The 18,438-nt window shown below is 39.4% G+C and overlaps 1 protein-coding gene across 1 annotated transcript in view; it reads left to right on the top strand.

Moving 5' to 3' along the window:
* Positions 1–18,438, top strand: part of IPCEF1 (interaction protein for cytohesin exchange factors 1) — a 42,409-nt gene that overhangs the window by 9,750 nt on the left and 14,221 nt on the right. Inside the window, exons 4-7 of the mRNA XM_009879372.1 lie at positions 5,374–5,447; positions 7,118–7,189; positions 10,260–10,321; positions 14,028–14,116. Coding sequence (XP_009877674.1) covers positions 5,374–5,447; positions 7,118–7,189; positions 10,260–10,321; positions 14,028–14,116 — 297 coding nt within the window. The remainder of the gene's footprint in view (positions 1–5,373; positions 5,448–7,117; positions 7,190–10,259; positions 10,322–14,027; positions 14,117–18,438) is intronic.

The raw sequence follows: 18,438 nt of genomic DNA, 5'->3' as shown, positions 1-18,438 counted from the left end.
TTGACAGCATCAGTAACAGCAGATCAGACACTCTGAGAGTCTTCTTCAGTGAAAGCAAACTAGACCACACAGGCAAATCCAATTTAGCTTTCCACAAGTCGGCTGAGGTACTGGAAGTGGTGAAATTAGTGTCTCGGTGTTTTCAGCAGGCTTAGGTAGATGGACCTGAAACCTCTTCCCACGTGCACTTGCTCTTTCTGTAAAACATGGATAAAACATGAGGCAGGTGAACTTTTCTTCTGGCATGGACCCAACCCCGGTCTGTTTAGGGGAAGCTGTCTGGACTTGGAAGAAACACGGAAGGATTGGTTTTGCAATAAGAACACAAAGTGTCAGAAAATGGATCTGGGCAGAGAGACTTTCTGGGTGTTTTCAGATTACTTGGCCACCTGCTCTGCCTTAGTATTCAGTTCCCTCTTTTGAGTACTGCTCTCTGTAGGCAGCTGCCTCAAAACCAAGTGTTTAAAGAGGGACGGTGTGTGATACTGTCTGCCCCTTTAGAAGTTTTAGTTCTTATACTGAAATCCAGGAGGGAATCGATGCTCTCCTGCATCAGAAGAGGAGTGGAGGGGGAAGGTTGTCGGGTGTAATTCCAGGTTCCTGGCTCCTTGCACTTGTTGCGACCACATTGGGCAGCCTTGGCTGAAAAGGGACAGAGAACTAAACCCCTCTCTTGTGGGCCTTTAGGATAGCTTGGCTCATTTTCCAAGTAGAGTTGAAATACAGTTTTGAAGGATGTGTTAACTATGGTTGTCATGGGGATTCAGCTGGAAAGAAATATAAATACAAAATCAAAGGTTTTCAGGCTCTGATCTACTGTCACTATTTATCTTTGGGGTTTTTTTGATTTTTTTTTTTTTCCTTTCCCCTTCACTGCATTTAAATTGATCCTCACTCATGCAGCTTTGCCTGGAGCTGTGTAATTGCAGTCTTTTAAAACAGAAACCTTTCACCTTTGAGTTACAGCAGCTCCTTATGTGGATGATAAAAAGCCTTGACATTGACTGATTGCACTGAGGGCTTTGCTGACCTCTGGTCCAACATCTTACACAAGTTATTCATAGTCGTATAGCTTGTCTCACTGCTGTACTTGGCAGAGAAAAGAAAGACTAAAAAGGCTTGAGGACTGAACTGCTCCTCCAACATTCACAGGGTCTTCTGGTGGCGGCACTGAAGCACTGTGATGAAGCCATGAGGAGTACCCTAAATAACAGATTGGAACTGTTCCGCAATCAGTAGATATTTTCACGTTACAGCATTATTTTAAAAAATGTTTCTGGACCATTACATTCACTTTAAATATTGAAAAAGATCTGTTAAATGATTTACTAAATCTCCTAAAGCCACAATCTTAGACAATGTATTGAGACACCTGAAAAGGACGCTAGTGTCTTTTGTTGGAATCATGCATTACATTTAATAAACTTGTTTGATTGTTTTTGACTGAACAGCTTTTTCTGTGAAAAAGTGATTACTTTCTTTTTGCTCCAAGCATTTACAGAAACTGTCATTATTATTGAACTATTTTCCTGCAATTGGACATAGCAAAAAATGCAGATTTATATATTAGGCTAACCTGCATAGAAAACACAAGAGGTAACAGTTTATTCTTTTAACATCCTGATTAAATAGGAAACAGGTCAAGGTGCTTTTAATCCGAGTTTTTTAGGGCATTTTTCCAGCATTGCAATAAAATCTGAAGGAAGTTTGAGTAAAATGTGTGAGTTAAATAATAGCTTGTTTAAAGTCATGTTAAAGATAACATTTTGGAGAAAAGAAAACACTTAGGACTTCTATAGAATTTTAATGTTTTGGAATGTAATTTTTATTCTGAGTCTGACTGAATAGATGACTTCCACAGGTTCTGTTCTGAGTGTCGATCTGGAGTTTCATTTGCTGACTCTCATAACATCCATAAGATATTAGTGTTGTGATTTGGTTTCCTTTTTTCCCTTCCTTTTTTTCTGACAATTATAGAACGTAAATACCTATCAACACCCTGTTTTTTGTTACATAGATGACATGTCTGAAATGTGAACCAATAGTGCCTAAAAAAAATACATCTTTCACTTGTACATAAAATGAAATACCAAACTTTTCTTATAAATGAACAAATGTGAAATTTAAAACCTAATGCTTTGGATATAATCTTTTACTAAGAGGAACATGCCAAATACTGCATAAGAAGTCTGGAGATTTAGAATCATGGAATCACAGAATCATGGAATCACAGAATCATAGCACATGTTGTGTTGGAAGGGACCTTTAGAGGTCATCTAGTCCAATCCCCTTGCGGCGAGTAGGGACATCTTTAACTAGATCAGGTTGCTCAGAGCCCCATCAAGCCTGACCTTGAATGTCTCTGGGGATGGAGCGTCCACCTCCTCTCTGGGCAACCTGCTCCAGAGTGTCGCCACTCATATTAAAAAACTTCTCCCTAATACCTGATCTAAATCTACTCTGCTCTAGTTTAAAACTGTTGCTCTTTGTCCTATCACCACGTGCCCTTGTAAACAGTCCCTCTCCAGCCTTCTTGTAGGCTCCCTTTAAGTACTGGAAAGTTGCTCTAAAGTATCCCCAGAGCCTTCTCTTCTCCAGGCTGAAAAACCTCAAGCACCCTAAGGCATTTGTAGGGTACAGTCTAGATCAATGGCTATTGCAGCAATAGTTAAAACTGACTGCTGTGTGACTGCATTCATAACATCTAAGACCAACCTGCCCCAGACCCCAGTCACTCACTCACCTACCTGATGATATACTAGCTCAAGCCATGGATTTGTTGGCATGTGGGTGAGATGGTACCTGGGTATATTTCTTCACACAGGGTTTTCTGGATCTCTTCTTTTGAAACTGGGTTTATTAATTCATACTGCAGGGACACAACTGGCATTCTATAGATTCCTCATTCAGCAGTGTGTGTAATAATGGCTCTGATACCTCATGAACTGTTTTTTTGTGATTAGTCTCTGGTGTTCTCAGACTAGTCTTGGGAACCGAACAGGAATTTCAGTGTTCTTGCTGCACCTCGTCTAGAAGTGACCACTCTTTTTGGTACAGAAAAGGAGGATAGTATGTTGTCTTTAGCATAATATACCTCATCAATAGAGCTTCTCCTTTACTCACCCCTACTGATTCACTCATCCCTGTATACCTGATGTACCATGGATCTAGGATTGAAATACTAACTTAAGGGCTAATTGGTTGAAATAAACATTTAAAAAACCCCACTTTTAAGAAACCTTGTCACTTTTTTCTTCTTTAGTGAATTGTCATTTAGTCTTACTAAATCCTAACCTGTGGAATGGGAAAAAAAGGTCCCTAAGCCAGGCTCTAAACAAGCTTGACAGATATGAAAATAATCTGAGAAGGGTAAAACCCCACAATATCAAATAAGCACCCTTTGATACAAATGAAGCCACATTGTAAAATCAAAGTTTTTTCAGCCCAGACGCTGATAAATATAATTGTTTCTTTTCTGCTGAAAGAAAATAACAAAAAAGCCCCAGTGCTGTGGTGTGGGTTTTTTTGTTTTGTTTTGTTTCTTTTGTCCTGGAGCAGGCAAAATCATTTGTTAGTGAAGATGCAAAAGGTAAATCTGTCTTATGAATATTTAATACATGTAAAGTGCAGGAATGATGGTTATGCCGTGATTTATTGTATACCAAAGAACATATACACAGATGTGTAACCACCTACTGAAATAACCATTCTGTATTCATACTTCAGCTCTCAGAGATTCATACTTCCAAGCATTAAAGCTCAAAGACTTGTTTCGATGAACATCTTTTTATAGTCTTTTCATACTCTTGCATAATGTAACTTGAGATGCTGTCAGTCATCTTCATTTATCCTCTGTCTTTGTAATCGTTGTGTATATTTTACCTGTTTTAAATCTGTGTACGTTTTCAGAATTTTAATGTACCCAGGGATAAGAGCTGGGAGTATCAAAAAAATGATTCAGGAGCGAACATTTTTGGAGAATACCTTTTTTTCCTGACAATATGCGCTGCAGAATTTTGTCTACATTACCCCTATTCTTAGGAAGTACTGCGGCTGATCGGGTGAATATAGGTCGATGAAGTAAAGGAAGGTGTTTCAGCTGCAGGCAGCAAGAACAGAGATTTGAGGCTAACTGGTAACTTCAGTTGTGCTGGTCTCAGACACAGAGTCCAGCTGACCCAAAACTGAGACACCAATGCTCAATAAATTCTTACCTGTCTAGGAAGCGGTGACTGCGTCTAAAAAGTGTGCTTTAAACGTCTGCCTGGCTTTTGCTGTTTCCTGAACCATGCCTGAAATTATGAAGGAGGGAACCAATAGCCAGGCAGGCAAAGCTATTCAGGGCTGCTTCACAGTGTTTAACAACAGAGCTCAGCTGCCTGAGACCATCCTCTTGCATCGTTTCACCTCCATGATTGCAGCCAGTATTGCCTCTGCCTCACTCACATACAAGAGCATAGAGGTGACCCTGTGAAATAGTCTGTGTTACAACTACCCAGAAGACAGTCCTCCATCTCCTCCTCGGATAATTTTGGGTCATTTCTGAATTACTGTCAGTTTGGACTTGTATTTTTCAAATAGGCATCTATCATTATGCATGTTGCTGTCATGCATCTGTTTTACACAATTGTATGCTGTATAATGGAACAAAGGCTCCTTTGATTGTATGTAACATGCAGACCTGAACAGATGATATAACCGTTATTTGTCCTCTCTTATGTTATCTGCCTCTTTTGAGAGGCTTCTGTATTTAGGCTTCTGGTTCAGTAGTTTCATTTTCCTTGGCCTATGCACAAAGCACGGCTGATGTCTTTGTTGAAGAAAGTTGTGCAACCACTGATGGCTGCAAAGGCACTGGGTTCCTCAACTTTCCTGCTGTTTTTAATCCTGGTTTGATCCAACCTAAATTTTGCCCTTCATAATTTCAGACTCTGGACTACACTTAACGACTCTATCCTGAGTCTTAGATAAGGGTGCACTGATACAAATGCTTTGAGGTGAGGAGGAGGAGGAATCTATCTCAGCACTGTTGTAGGCATGCTATCCTTCCTCTTTCAGACACTTTGATATTTGGAGGTGTACAACAAATACTATGCTCACACTCTGCCACTTGTACAGACAGGAATGGTGGCTTTCTATCATTCAGGACTTGAACAAATAGTACCTGATATAGGAATATTTCTTGTCTCCAAATACCAGCCAAAACATCAAGCGTTAATCTGTCCCCATGGTGATGAGCATATATTTTCACACTATCAAAAGCTGTTAAAAACAAGTACTTGCATGTTAACGGTCTTTGAGCATTGGAGTCTGGTAGTTTACTGGCTGGTTTGATATGGTGATTTTTAATTATTTTTTTTTTTCTTATTGCAGGCTGAAAAAGCAGAAGGATTTATCAGACTTCCTGACTTCAGTGTCGATCGAGCAACTGAATGCAAAAAAAAGCAGTAAGTTTATCTCTTGCCCTAATTTTGCATGATTTTTATGGTGTTACAAAGAATTGAATCTCAGTAGTGCCTGACAATGAAGCTGCGGGGAGCTCTTCTGTGTTGTATAAATAATGAGATATTAATTGAGCTACTGAAAGACAACCACATTGCAAAAATATTTTTGAAAATACTCTTCCAGATGTGCTCTGCACATCTGAAAAGTAGATCAGTATGCCAAATGCTTTTTTTTTCTTCCCCAGCTTTCTTCACTGATTATGAGTAAGCTCTTGTCTCTCTTAGATACCTTCTCTTAGGTGGGGATGTCAGTAGTGGTGCAAGTAATGCTGCTTCCCCCCGAGTCATGACTATTCTTCAGACTGCTGTGGTGCCATGGACCTCGGACTGCTCATGGAGACTCTGATTGTGCAGGGAATAAAAATGCTGTTTAGTAGGGTACACATTTCAAAACACTCTCTCCAAACTCCATATGTGACACTGACTTCCAGCTGCTTCTGAGTGCACTTCAAAGGTGTGGAGGGGTGTTGCTGCTGTTCAAAGCTATAAGGCTCAGCATGGTTTTTATTCCGTCCCTCAAGAGAAAGCCTTCGCTATTTTGTTCGGGTCTCATGCTGACATTAGCTTTAGGTGTTGTTGAGACTTGCTGTGGGCTTGACTCCTCTGAAGAAAGGGAACAGCTATTTTGAATATGGGGAGCTTCATTTAGTTTTCTCAGAGGAAAGATTGAGTCACATAATACAAGGCCATGAGAAAATGTTGCTCTTCACTTCTGCAGCTGTTGGCTGTCAGTGACTGGGAGGAAAACATGTGCTCATCACTTATTTGGGATGGGGTAAGTTAGGAGAACTGAGAGCAGTGACTGAGGTTGCCAGGACTCAGTCAAACAGTGCTTGCTTCCATGGAACAGGGTCAGGCACATAATGAGGAACAAAGAAAGGAAACCATGCAGTTTTGGGATTGGAGACTATGTTTTAGGAAAAAAAAAAAGACTTTGAAAAGTCTTACTGGTGAATATTCAACTAAAGCATAGTCTGGGGCTGAGACCAACAGGTTAACTATTGGAGGTAGTCAAGGGACTACCTCCATTCTGCTTGTTTCATACCTGCCACCTAGTTGCCTCTTTGGTGTCTCCTAAACCTTGTCTTGGAAAAGACAGTAAAGAGCCTGTCCCTGACCACCGTCTTGTGCCCCCTGTGCTTTTACTGTGTCACATCTCCTTTCCCTCAGCCATCATTTTTCCATGCTGTGGTTTCTTAGTCCGATTATTTACTCATGGAAGCTGTTCCATACCTTGGGTCACCCCTGGCACTTTCTCTGAACCTTTTCCAGATTCACTGTGCTTTTCTAAGCTGGGGGAAGAAAAGCTGCACATAGTATTCAAGGTGTGGGCACACAGCTGAGTTATGTAATGGCATAATGAAGGTCTTTGTTTTTATTCTTAATTCCTTCCTTTTTAGTTCATGTCGTTTATACCCTCTGAATAACATGTGGCTGAGGAAATAAGCTAAAACTAGTCTAGATTTTAAAGAAAGAGCTATATTGATAGATAGTCTGATTTTGATTACTATAGTGGAGTGAATAAATATTTTAATATACTTAATTAATTCAGTTATTTTTTTCTTATGTAGACTAGTTTTCTTCATATCTCTTTTATTTTTCTTTTCTTAAAGTGCTATTAAGATCAGCCACCCACAGATCAAGACATTTTATTTTGCAGCAGAAAATGTTCTGGAAATGAACACGTAAGTAGGAGCAACTAGCCATGTTTCATCCTGTTTCATGCCTGAGAACACCCTTTTAAAGTTCATTCTCTCACTGTCATGTAGCTGTTGACAAAGTTATTCGGGGAACTACTGAGCCTGTTTTGTTTTCTGGTCATTGTATAGAAGAAAAGTACTGTTATTTGTTCACTAACGACAGTTGAAATCAGAATCGCATTATTAGCCTGATTTTGATACTAATCTTTCTTTACGTTTGGTGATATAAAGCCCTCTCTATTACAGAGTTGCAAAGATTTGACAGCAAATTCACCTTGGGAGAAGAAAGGGAAGAAAGGAAAAAGAGGGAAAAGCTTAATATAATTTTGTCCAGAAGTGATCGAGGCCTAGAATATAATGTTGTCTGCTTGCATAGTAGCATGTCAGTAAGCAAGGAGGGTTAAAGGGATAGAAAGGGCTGCTTTAATGTATGTAAGCATTTACTTCACCACTAAACTATGTTACAGTTAAATGATCCTCATGAAAGATCAGAAATTTTCTGTCTACAAATGTCCATAAGAACAATTCATTCATGCAGTTTTTAATTCAAGAAAATGGTTATGAATATTGCCATTTTAGAAAATATTTGCTATTGATCCAGTTTTGGCTGATTTAGATACATCTGGTATCTTTGTCTTTTTTAGTTTACAATACTATTGCACTAAATGGCCATACAAAATAGTTCAATTTAAAGACGAAAAGAGCTCCTATTACAGTCAGAACAAGGTTTTAATGTTGGATCTGCTGGTAATCCTTTTGAAATTCTTCATAGGGCATTGACTGTTCTTTCCTTCTATAAACAAGGGACCTCATACATATTTATCACAACAGAAAAGGACAGAGGTTGAGACAATGTGTGTGACCTTCCAAAAGGGCTATAGATACTGATATAATACATATACTAGTATAATATACTAGTATAATACGTATACTAGTATAATATACTAGTATACTAGTAGTATATGTACATAGATATATGTTCATCAGTCTGTACACTGTAGACACCTACAAGTCAATATAGTTGCACTTTGCAACTTGGAGCAGCACAGAGTAGGCTGATGGTGAGATAATCATCCAATTCTCTATCACTGCGTTCCTACTGAGTTTGTAGCTCCTGAATGCAGTGAGAAGTTCTTGAGACAGAAGGGCTGAGGATGACTGAGAATGAGGAACCACTGGACAGAGATATTTCTATAGGGAGAGTAACCCTGGTTGAGAGAGAAAAGAAGGAAGGATATAAGGAGAAGGAAAAGTAAAATTAGAGCTAATATAGGACATCAGTGAGTGCTAACAGCCAGCTTGAAGCCCAGCTGGAAGTTCTCAGTGCTTAATGACACTTTTGAAATGTTTAGTCTCATGTGAGTAAGTGATTGAAATCTGTGCAGATGTCCCAACTCTTATGCCCCTGAAATGATTTTCTTCAAGCTCCACTTCTCAAGTAAAACTCATTTTGGCTTAAAGCTGGGTAGCCTAGCATTAGAGCAGCTTGAACTATACCTTGAGTAGCCTGATCTAGTTGAGAGGCATCCCTGCCCATGGCAGGGGGGGTGGATTAGATGATCTCTAAAGTCCCTTCCATCCTAGGCCATTCTATGGTTCTATGAAGATACTGCACTAATACTAATTCCTCACTGTTGTAAGTGATGATGTTTTCTTTGGCAAAGTATAAAAATACATGCATTTAATACATAAAGTACATGCATACTCACGCATATGTCAAAACAGACTAAAAGACATCTGTTCTTTTGGCTCCAGTCCCGCAAATACATATGCATGTGAGTGGTTCCACTGAATTCACCAGAGCATTAGTGTGTGTCTAGTTACTGATGTGCATAAATGCTTGAAGAGTCATGACCTTTTGTAATTCCTCATGCATATATACCTATTAAATCAACAGTAAATTTATTAGTACAATCATTTGCTTTAATTATTTAGCATGATTCACTACTATCATGCACACACGAAAAGTCAGTGTATGCTGGCTAGCTGCATATGTTTACCTGGTTAGTTGCACGCAGTTGCTAGCGATCTGTCTGACCTTGTGGTTAATGAAATCCTGGATTTTTAGGATACCATTTCTCCTGTTAATATTTTTTTTTAATTTAAAAATCATTGTTATGATTAGCTGTTAGAAGAATGCCAATAGTCCACTCTCACAGAAATGATACTTTGTCTTTTTGAATTATGTGGCTTTATTGTTCACACCACAGTCTAAAAATCCTGTTACATTGACACTGACCTTACTAGCAAATTTCCTATTACTTCAGTAGATCAAAGTGAGATCAATGTTTTTTCAGAGTTATGAATCATAATTCCTGCCCTTCATACGTTCCCTATGTAGATCTTGAGTTTGAATTGGAAAAGCTTGAGCTTTTTTTGTTGTTAGTTTCTTAAAAACTTGATAGATCTGAGTGACCTACAGGCAAATATAATATACAAAAAGTATATCTAGGGATGGTTTCTAGGACTAGAAAAATGCAGCCCCCTTGGAAGGGAAATGAAAAAACCTCATGTTAATAGCTTAAAGCAACACAGGAAGTGAGACTTACTCAAAACAAAAGTACATGGGGAGCTGAAGCAAGCAGTATAAATGGTCAGAAAGTCTGGTTTTAAATATCTTGCATTCTTAGACTGTGCAGCAATAGCTTTGGCCAGGGCACCTGACACCAACTTCTATGGCTCCTATGCCTTTTACTTCATCTCAGGTGAAAGATTGACACCTCAACAGCAGGACTAAGCCACTGATATTGTGTTTTAACACACTTACTTTTCCTTTACCATCCACGAATGCAAGTCCTTGGTCATCAATAATGCTTATTTTCAGGATCAAGGAAAGAAGATGTCCCCGGCAGCTAGTCCTTCTCACCACAGGGAACATTAGTATTCAGGTAACTGGTGCATTTCTTGGTGATCTAAGAAATAGAAACTTTGACATGTAGTCTTTGAGTTAGTGAAAATAGATGTGGTGATGTAGAACACAACTGAAATGGACAAAACTCTGTCCAAACAGCTTGCAACTATCCCTAAACCTATACTCACTTTGTTTCAAACACAGGTGGCTAAGTAAGCTTGGGATGGCTGTAGAACCTCAGGCACCCAACGGGAAGAATGAGGAAGGTATGCTCTTAATGGTGATCTCAGTGTGTCACTACATTATGTTCTTCATAGTTTTTGCTTGGCCAAATTTTTGTCAGCACATTTCTGTCTTTTAAATTGTCAACTTGGGTCTATCTACTGAGCTCAGAGAAACCACACGGACACAGCACAGAGTAATCACAGAAGAAGAAACACTGAAATACACTCGGTGATCTTGTGAGAGGTGTATAACTACTTTCTGGGAGTTTGCTGGCTTGCTAAGTCTACCGAGCATGAAGAGAAACAGCTGTGCTACTCTGGGTTTTGAACTGGTAAGATATATTATGGGAGTTGTGCTACCGCTCAGGAACTCAGTATCTTGGGAACATCTTGTGTTATGTAGAACCATCCCTACTGTCTTCTACACTCCTGGGGGTTTCAAAACCAGCAACATTAGGAGGAATGGTAGTGCTGTACTGAAGCCTACAATCTCCTTCAGAGCCAAGCGCAACAGTTCATTGTGGAATAAGTAATTTTAAAAGTTCCCTAGCCATTTAGTTATTGTCTAAATTTGCACACTCACCTAATCAAACTTTTTGGAGGGAGGACACCTGCACTTGAATCACAAACCTGGACAGAAGACAAAGCAAGTCACCTGTCAGAGAGTTTGGAAAATCTGCTGATGAGGTTTAGAATGTGAAGTGCTGGGTGGTATTACTATGTTAAAAAAGCAGGGATGGACACTGACTGGAGGAATATGTATCATCTTTTGGGCTTTTGACTCCTCATTTTTAGAGTATTGGTACCTACGGCCTTTTTTAGAACTGCTCAGGTTGTGAAGGAGCTGACATTATGAAGAAGAAACTGGTATTTGTAGTAGTTTGAACACTTTGGTGGTGTATCCTGTTTTATTTAAGCAACAAAATGGTCCTCTGCATTCCTTCTGCTGTTTCCCAGAATAAGGTTGTGGTTTATGTCCAGGCTTTGGACATGTAATTCTACTATTGGTTAGTCCGGTCTGGCTCTTTTTATACTCTGTGCCCGTTTATACTCTGCCATTAAGAGTGGCTCTAGGGCCAGTAAATACAGATATCATCAATTTCTGGAGATTCAGCAGGTTCCATCAGTTTCTTTGTTTTCAATTCACAGAATTACAAAATCATAGAATCAATGTGCTGGATTGGAAGCGATCTTTAAATGTCATCTGGTCCAACCCAGTGGCACTGAGCAGGGACATCTTTAACCAGATCAAGTTGCTCAGAGCCCCATTAAGCATGATTCCTCCTTATTTCTTGACAGAAAACTTGTTAATTCCCATACTCCCAAATTCTTCCAAAATGCTTGTGTCCTTTTGAGCCTAATTTTGTACCGAAACAGTCTGAGATAATTAGAATAAAGGGTTATATTGAGTATTAGACTGTGTAATAAGAAGTGCATGGTGCTTGTACTCAGAGGGGAAGTGTCCAAGTATGTTGACCATGTTTTCACAAAGGAAGAATTTGATGGAAAATGAGGATGGTCAAAATTCTATACATGAAAATAATTTTTTAAAGCCTCAAAAATGTAGTTTGTTGGTTGAATTAAGAATTATACATCAATTTAAATTGAGTCATCCCACTAATATTAATTTTTAAAAAAGACACACAAATTAATAGCTCACTAACCTCTGCAGCAGATTATCCAATTACCCTGCAATAAACATAACATAGCAAAGATTTCTTTGGCTTTTGAAACTGGTGGCTCATTTTCCCTTCAGAAAAAGGCATTCTGATTCTGGTGTCAAACACCTCCTTGTATTTCCACATGTGTTTTGTCACAGGTGCTCCAGCAGCTGCCTTGGGTCTGGGTTCAGCATCCCACCAATGTGTCTGGGTGGATGAGCCCTTGCAGAGGCACTGCTATTTTTCAGAAGAATGTTGTCATTACCTATAGCCACTTTCTGCTGACCTGGTTTTCCACTCTGTATCACACACTATAGCTCTTCAAGAGGGTCTTGGCTCTTGTTATGGCAATTCTTGTGTATTCCTGTACTTTCTATGTATTTTAACACCCTCTTAAGCCTATTTGCCTTTTTCGAGTATCAGAAACAGCTGTTGATTCTATTTCACTTCTGTGCCTAAAAGGGGAGCTGTAGAAACAATAAGTTCTTGACTAAGAGTTATTCAAGAAGGCATTAACAGAGCATTAGAATTTGATACAGGCCTTATTGCAGCCAGTTGCATCCCTTTATGCTAAAATGTGCCAGTATATATTTCCAGTAATCAGAATAGCAGCTATACTATTCAAAACCCTGTAATTCTGCAAGCGGTACAAGGAAAGTAAGGAATCTCTTTAAATTTCACTTTGTTAAAATCTTGGAAACCTCTCATGTATAAAAAACCTCTCATGTATAAAATTCTTCTATCTTAAAACTCTGTACCACTCACACTGTTGTTACTAATCCCCCCCCCCCCCAAAAGACATGCCCAATAAGAAATTGTGCTGATATTAATTTAGTTAAAAGATGAGATAATTGCAGGTGATTTCCCAGAGACCACGCTAACATTGCTTTCTAGCAGTGTGAACTCATGAAGTCCAGCTCTTATGAAGTAGTCCCAGAATATAAAGAACCCTCTCCCACCTGGGGAGAAAGCTGGAGGGTTGTTTCCACCAGAGAGACCCGGCTGCTCTTGGACAACAGAAACTGCTGCGTGCCTACTGACGCAGGGAGAGGCTGCTCTTGTGATACTCACTCACGATGTCCTTGTTAAACTCTATGTCTTCACAACCTTTCATGTCCCCAGCTAAGGTTGGGGTGACAGCTGCCTCCTTTCACATGTGGTGCAGGGCAGGGTGCAAGCACTTGTGGTGGGGTGAGGCACGCTGGGAGATTTGGCACAGAATTGATCTTGTTCAGTTGTTACAGGCAAGCCCTATGAATAGGAACCAGCAAGTGACTGACTCCCCCTTTTCTGTGTCTCATTTTATCAATGATTATCTCTTAATTTAATCCACTTTCAAAAAGCATCTGGAAAAAATGCTTTCACCTGCTGTATGGGTAGCTGAAAGAAATAACATGACTACTTCTCTGCCATGTATCAAGAGCTACCAAAGCTCTATCGGATTGCTTTACGTTTAAAAAAGAAGAAAAGGATGAAGGAGGTGTATAGTCCTAGAATAGTGTGTTTACTTTCGATACTCGCTCTGCATGTGCACTGCCCTGCTGCATGGCGTGCCTATATGAGTTACTGTGTGGTGACAGAGCACTCTCGTGAGGCTGCTCTATGGTTTCCAAAGCAATATGTGAGCAATCTGTTTTCTCCAAAATTACAGCCAAAACTCTAATGCCAGTTGCTGGCTCCAGGAAAACTTACAGAGATTAAGGGACAGTATCTACTACTTGGAACGGATCTCCTTAACTTATACTACAAATGATATGACCTTTTTTTTAAAGGCTGCAAACGGAGGGGAAAAAACCCAAAAAGCCACTCCAAACCTATTTGTGAAGCTATCTAGAGCAGTGCAAGCTAGTGTTTCCTTGCCATAGCAAATCAGCAATTTTTTTACTAAAAAAAAAATAATAAAAAATGTTGCCATGAAGCAGGGTAGTATTACCACAAGCAGGTTAACTTTCACTTTAGGAGACACTGACTTGTTACAGCATAGTTGTCAAAACAGAACATCCTACTTTGGTTACCACAGAGCTGTGAAGAAGAAACGAGTATTGGTCTAACACTTCGTTTTTGCTCATTTTCCATGTCCACCCCAGAATGCTACAGTGAAAGTGAACACGATGATCCAGAAATAACAGACACACCACCTCCCCCCTACACAGTCCAGCCACCACCTCCTCCTTCGGTAAGTGCTACAGTAACTAGCTTGTTTCTTTTTGCTAGCCAGTGAGAATGAAATTTTCTTTAGGTGGTGGACCTTTGAGGAATAACTAAAACAGTATCTTGAAATGTTCCCCCTGTGACTGTGAAATGAGGATGCACCGACTGCCCTGTGACGGAGAACGCAGTGATTGCAGCCTGCACTGCCAGGAGCCTCACATTGTAAAAGAACAGCTCCTTCAGATGGAGGCACTCCACCTCATACACACGCTGTGTCTTTTCTTTACAAGGTTTTTAGCAAACCACCATAACCTAGTTATCCATGCTATTCTTCTTCTTCTTTTTTTTTTTTTAAATCAGTCACAAATCTTCTTTCTTTTTGTGACCCTGGTAACATCATCCAACAGATTTGTATTTATTTATTTGAGTTCTTAAGACTGCTGAATCTGAAGCTGCTTTTGTAGCAGGGAGAAGAAGTGAAGGGAAAAAGGCTTCTTCTTACAGAGACAGAATCAGTTCTTTTCCCCTCCCTCTCAAAAAATAGACTATAATAAAACAAGCTGCCTTCCAAAATCTATGCTATTTTTCTTTCACTGTATTTAACCAGAATATTCCTTCCTGACGCACTTAGTTTCATAAATTAGAATAAGCACTGTGTGCCCTTATGTGTCTAATCAAATCAACTCACCTAATTATTAGCAACTTATAACCCTTTTAATCTTGTTTCTATACTGCTGCTTTTCCCAGTAATCTCATCTCCCTTTACATGTCCTTTAAGATTTGAGGTTTATTTAGTTCTTTGCTTAGAAAAGAATAATCTGTTTTGGCATGGTAATACAGCTGAAATAAGGAATCTTGAGTTCGAGCCTTCCCCAGCTGAAAGTTAACATTGAAGGGAATGCTATAGTATACTTAGTACTAAGTACCAACGATTTAGCACTAAGCAGCGAAGCTGGAGCAAATTTGAAATGTACGGATGAGGTGGAGAAGCTTGTGCAGATACAGGCAGTAATAAAAGGAGATGTCATGCACAGAGTTGCCTGTCTGGCAATCTTTAATTAGCTTGTATAAAGCTGGGAGCGTGTGTCACACTGTCACCCACTTACTCCCTTCTGTTTCAGTCAGATAAGTCAGTCTCTGCTTCCTCTCCTGAAAGAGTCATGTAACACTGAGCACTGTAAAACAATCCACCTGGCACTTGGGACTGCGTGGCGTTCACTGCTGCACAAAACGTAATTCTTTATTGCCAGTATTAGCTGGAAGCTAAATGTGGCCAAGTGGCTATAAGAGAAAATAGGAACTTTGGCAATATGTCTCCAAGAGCTATTCTGGGCTGAGGGCCGATAGCGAGGCGTCTTGAATCTTATACCTCAGGGGCTTGCCTTTAAGAGGCCGTAGATGTCTTTCCCATCTGCTCACCTCTGAGTGGATGCCTGCATTTTTCCAGATGGATAAGTTTTAAACAGGTGCTATTTTTTAGTTTTCTGATTTTCTAGCTTCCTGCTCCTTGTCAGCCTTTTGCTGCAGAGATGATGTCTGGTTGTGTGCTTCCTATATGCTCTTCTTGAGTGCTGGCCTGCACGTTTTAGCAGGGGACACATGGGAGGTGAGCAGTAGTGCAGGTGCCGAGGGGTCCTGCTTCCTCAGCCTTTCACTTAAAGGTTATCTTCCCCCCAGCCTTTACCTCGCTCAGCTTGTTTCCCTCCTCCTCAACCCCAGCTTAAAATTGCTTCCCCCATGGACAAAGGTTAGTGTTTTCCGAGCAAAGTTGTCATCTTTTCACAGCAGTAGTGGCCGCTAGAATAAGATTCAGCTGCCACGGGACTGCCTTATTCTCAGCTTGCTTATGGGTTGGTAAGAACAGTTAGATACTAACACAGCTGTGCTTGCAATTCAGAATCTTCTTTTAAATATCCATTTTAATGTCCCTTTCCCTTCTGAACAAGTATTGGAGCAAGGAAACCACTGGAAGGACTGGGAAAACACACCTTCTACTGGAAAGTCAGTTCTATGTGTGGAGCTCTTGGTTGTTTCAGGGAAAGCCTGTTAAACATTGTTTACTGCCCATTTATTCACTGCGGAGTTTTTGAACCAAGCTGTGATTGTCTCTGAGTACACCATTTTTGGAAGGTCTGCTTGAATCTTTTCAGAGGGCTGCTGAAAGTGATACTCATCCATGAAACCCAGACCAGCAGCAAGAATGCCCCAGACATTGACTGGGGGTAATTTTTAAATGTTTTTAGTCTTATTTTAAAGTTACACTATTACCTTCCAAGTGTCAAAGAAATTTTGCAAAATGGGAATTAGGAACTATGGATATTTTGGAAAATCAAACAAATTCTGTCTTAAGCAGAAAGGCCTCCAAACCTCTTGAGATCACCTCCAGACTGAAAACTTAGTATAGAAACTAATATCCACCCAGGTGCAGACTCTGTTACATGCTACAGCAGCAAACAGCATTTTGCTGTACTTAGAGCACAAAATTTTCACTTGCTTTTCTGTTTTCTGCTTACCCAAACAATTTTGAAACTTGAAAAAAGTAGTAATCATGAGCTTTCTATCTTTGTGCATGCTTTTTGGTACTGTGAAAGAAAAAAGCAAGTGAGGAACAAGTAAATTTTAACATCTGTAAGACAAAAGTTAAACTGACATCTGCATTAATTTCTCCATATATGAATTGATCTACAGTTCAAAAACCAGCAGCTATGTTGAGACAATAGATTGCAGCAGTCCCAAAAGAACAATTGAGGGGTTTCATGGTGATAATTTTTCTCCAGAAAATGCCTGGGGACTCATTCATCTCCAAGAGAATTCTTGTGATCTGTTGGTTCAAGCATCTGCTTTTTAAAATGTCCCCAAATGGAGATTTATTGTTATATGGGTGATTGCAAAACTTCCAAAGGAACTGCTGAAATATGTTAGGTAAACATTTGTCATCCAGAAGAAAAAAATCAACCACAACACACATATAAAGAAAAAGAAACATATTCTGGCAGTCATCTTTATTGTCAGCCAAATTTTTATTATCTAACACACAACAAAAAAGAAAACAAAACCATATTCCTCTCAGTAGGCACAGTTTTCATTTCAATGACACTTCTTTTCGCATAGGAGAGAAATGACAGAAAAAGACATGAGATCTAACATCTTCCTTTCTTGTCTTTGAACATGGGAAATTAGACCATCCACACCACATGAGTGAGAGCTTTTATTGTTTGGCTGTTCTACTTGGCTGTACAAATGATTCATCAATTTGTCTTTGCAATAGGAGCTTTTAAAGGAAATATTTCAGGTCGCCTGTGTTCCCAAGGGCATTTTTATCACTCCTACTTGTAGTTTACGACAGCATCGCCTTGTCCTTTTCTTCAGGATGCATTTGTGAAGGTTTCCTTTCTAAAAACAAAAGTGGACCTGAAACACAATGTTGTACTTCTCATAATAGATATATAAATTAAGTGTGATCCCTCAGTGTTTGGGACAGTCTTGGAGGATTGGCTTTGAAATTTACAAAACTGAAGAAAGTGCTACAAACAAACAGTGGCCTGCAACCCGATATTGAACCTCCTCATCTTCTGAATTTATTAGTATCTATACAATATAGATGGATTAGAAACATAGGAAGTCAAATTTAGTTGTAAAAAGGAAGTAGTACACATTACACCAACACTAAACAGCAGAAGTTAATGTATCGTAATAAAAAAAGGTCACTTTTGGTTTAGTTTATATGAATATATCTTATCTCTAATTTACCAGGTTAAAAACAAGCATTCCAGGCTAGTGCCTTTATTGTGTTTGCAGCTTGTCCAGGTTTCCCTAGCAACAACTTCCTGTTAATTTTCACTCCAGTTATCATCTGTTTTAATTCTTATACAGATCTATTCTAGACATGTGTTGAGAACATAAACTTGCCAGAATTGTGGTCCATCAAGTATGGTATTGTGATTCTGACATCAGCCAGTAGCAAATGGTTTGCAGAAGGAGTAAATTTCTGCAGTAGCAGATGCAATAAATCTGACTTTTGTATCATGATGATCTCATCATGATTTCTGCTAAGGCTTTGTCTCTCTTTGTCTTCCATTACTTACTTACTACCATCAATTAATCCTCTTCCTGATATTTGTATGCATATTTGAGTGTTTGTGTGTATTGCTTGTGTACTTGAGTCTTTTGACTCATCTTTTCGGTGGCATTTTGTGGCTAAGAAGCAGATTAGGGGTAGTTCTTCTTGTGTGAGTTGCTTTTGGTGATCAGATAATAGCATGACTCAATGAATATAAATGCCTACTGTGGACAAAAATATTTGCTTGTCTGGAAAGCTAAATATTTTTCAAAACTTTTTTCTTTCCC

This window comes from Apaloderma vittatum, unplaced genomic scaffold (assembly GCF_000703405.1).
Source record: "Apaloderma vittatum isolate BGI_N311 unplaced genomic scaffold, ASM70340v1 scaffold14802, whole genome shotgun sequence".
In the NCBI taxonomy this organism is placed as follows: Eukaryota; Metazoa; Chordata; class Aves; order Trogoniformes; family Trogonidae; genus Apaloderma; species Apaloderma vittatum.
This window is presented reverse-complemented; position numbering and strand designations above follow the sequence as displayed.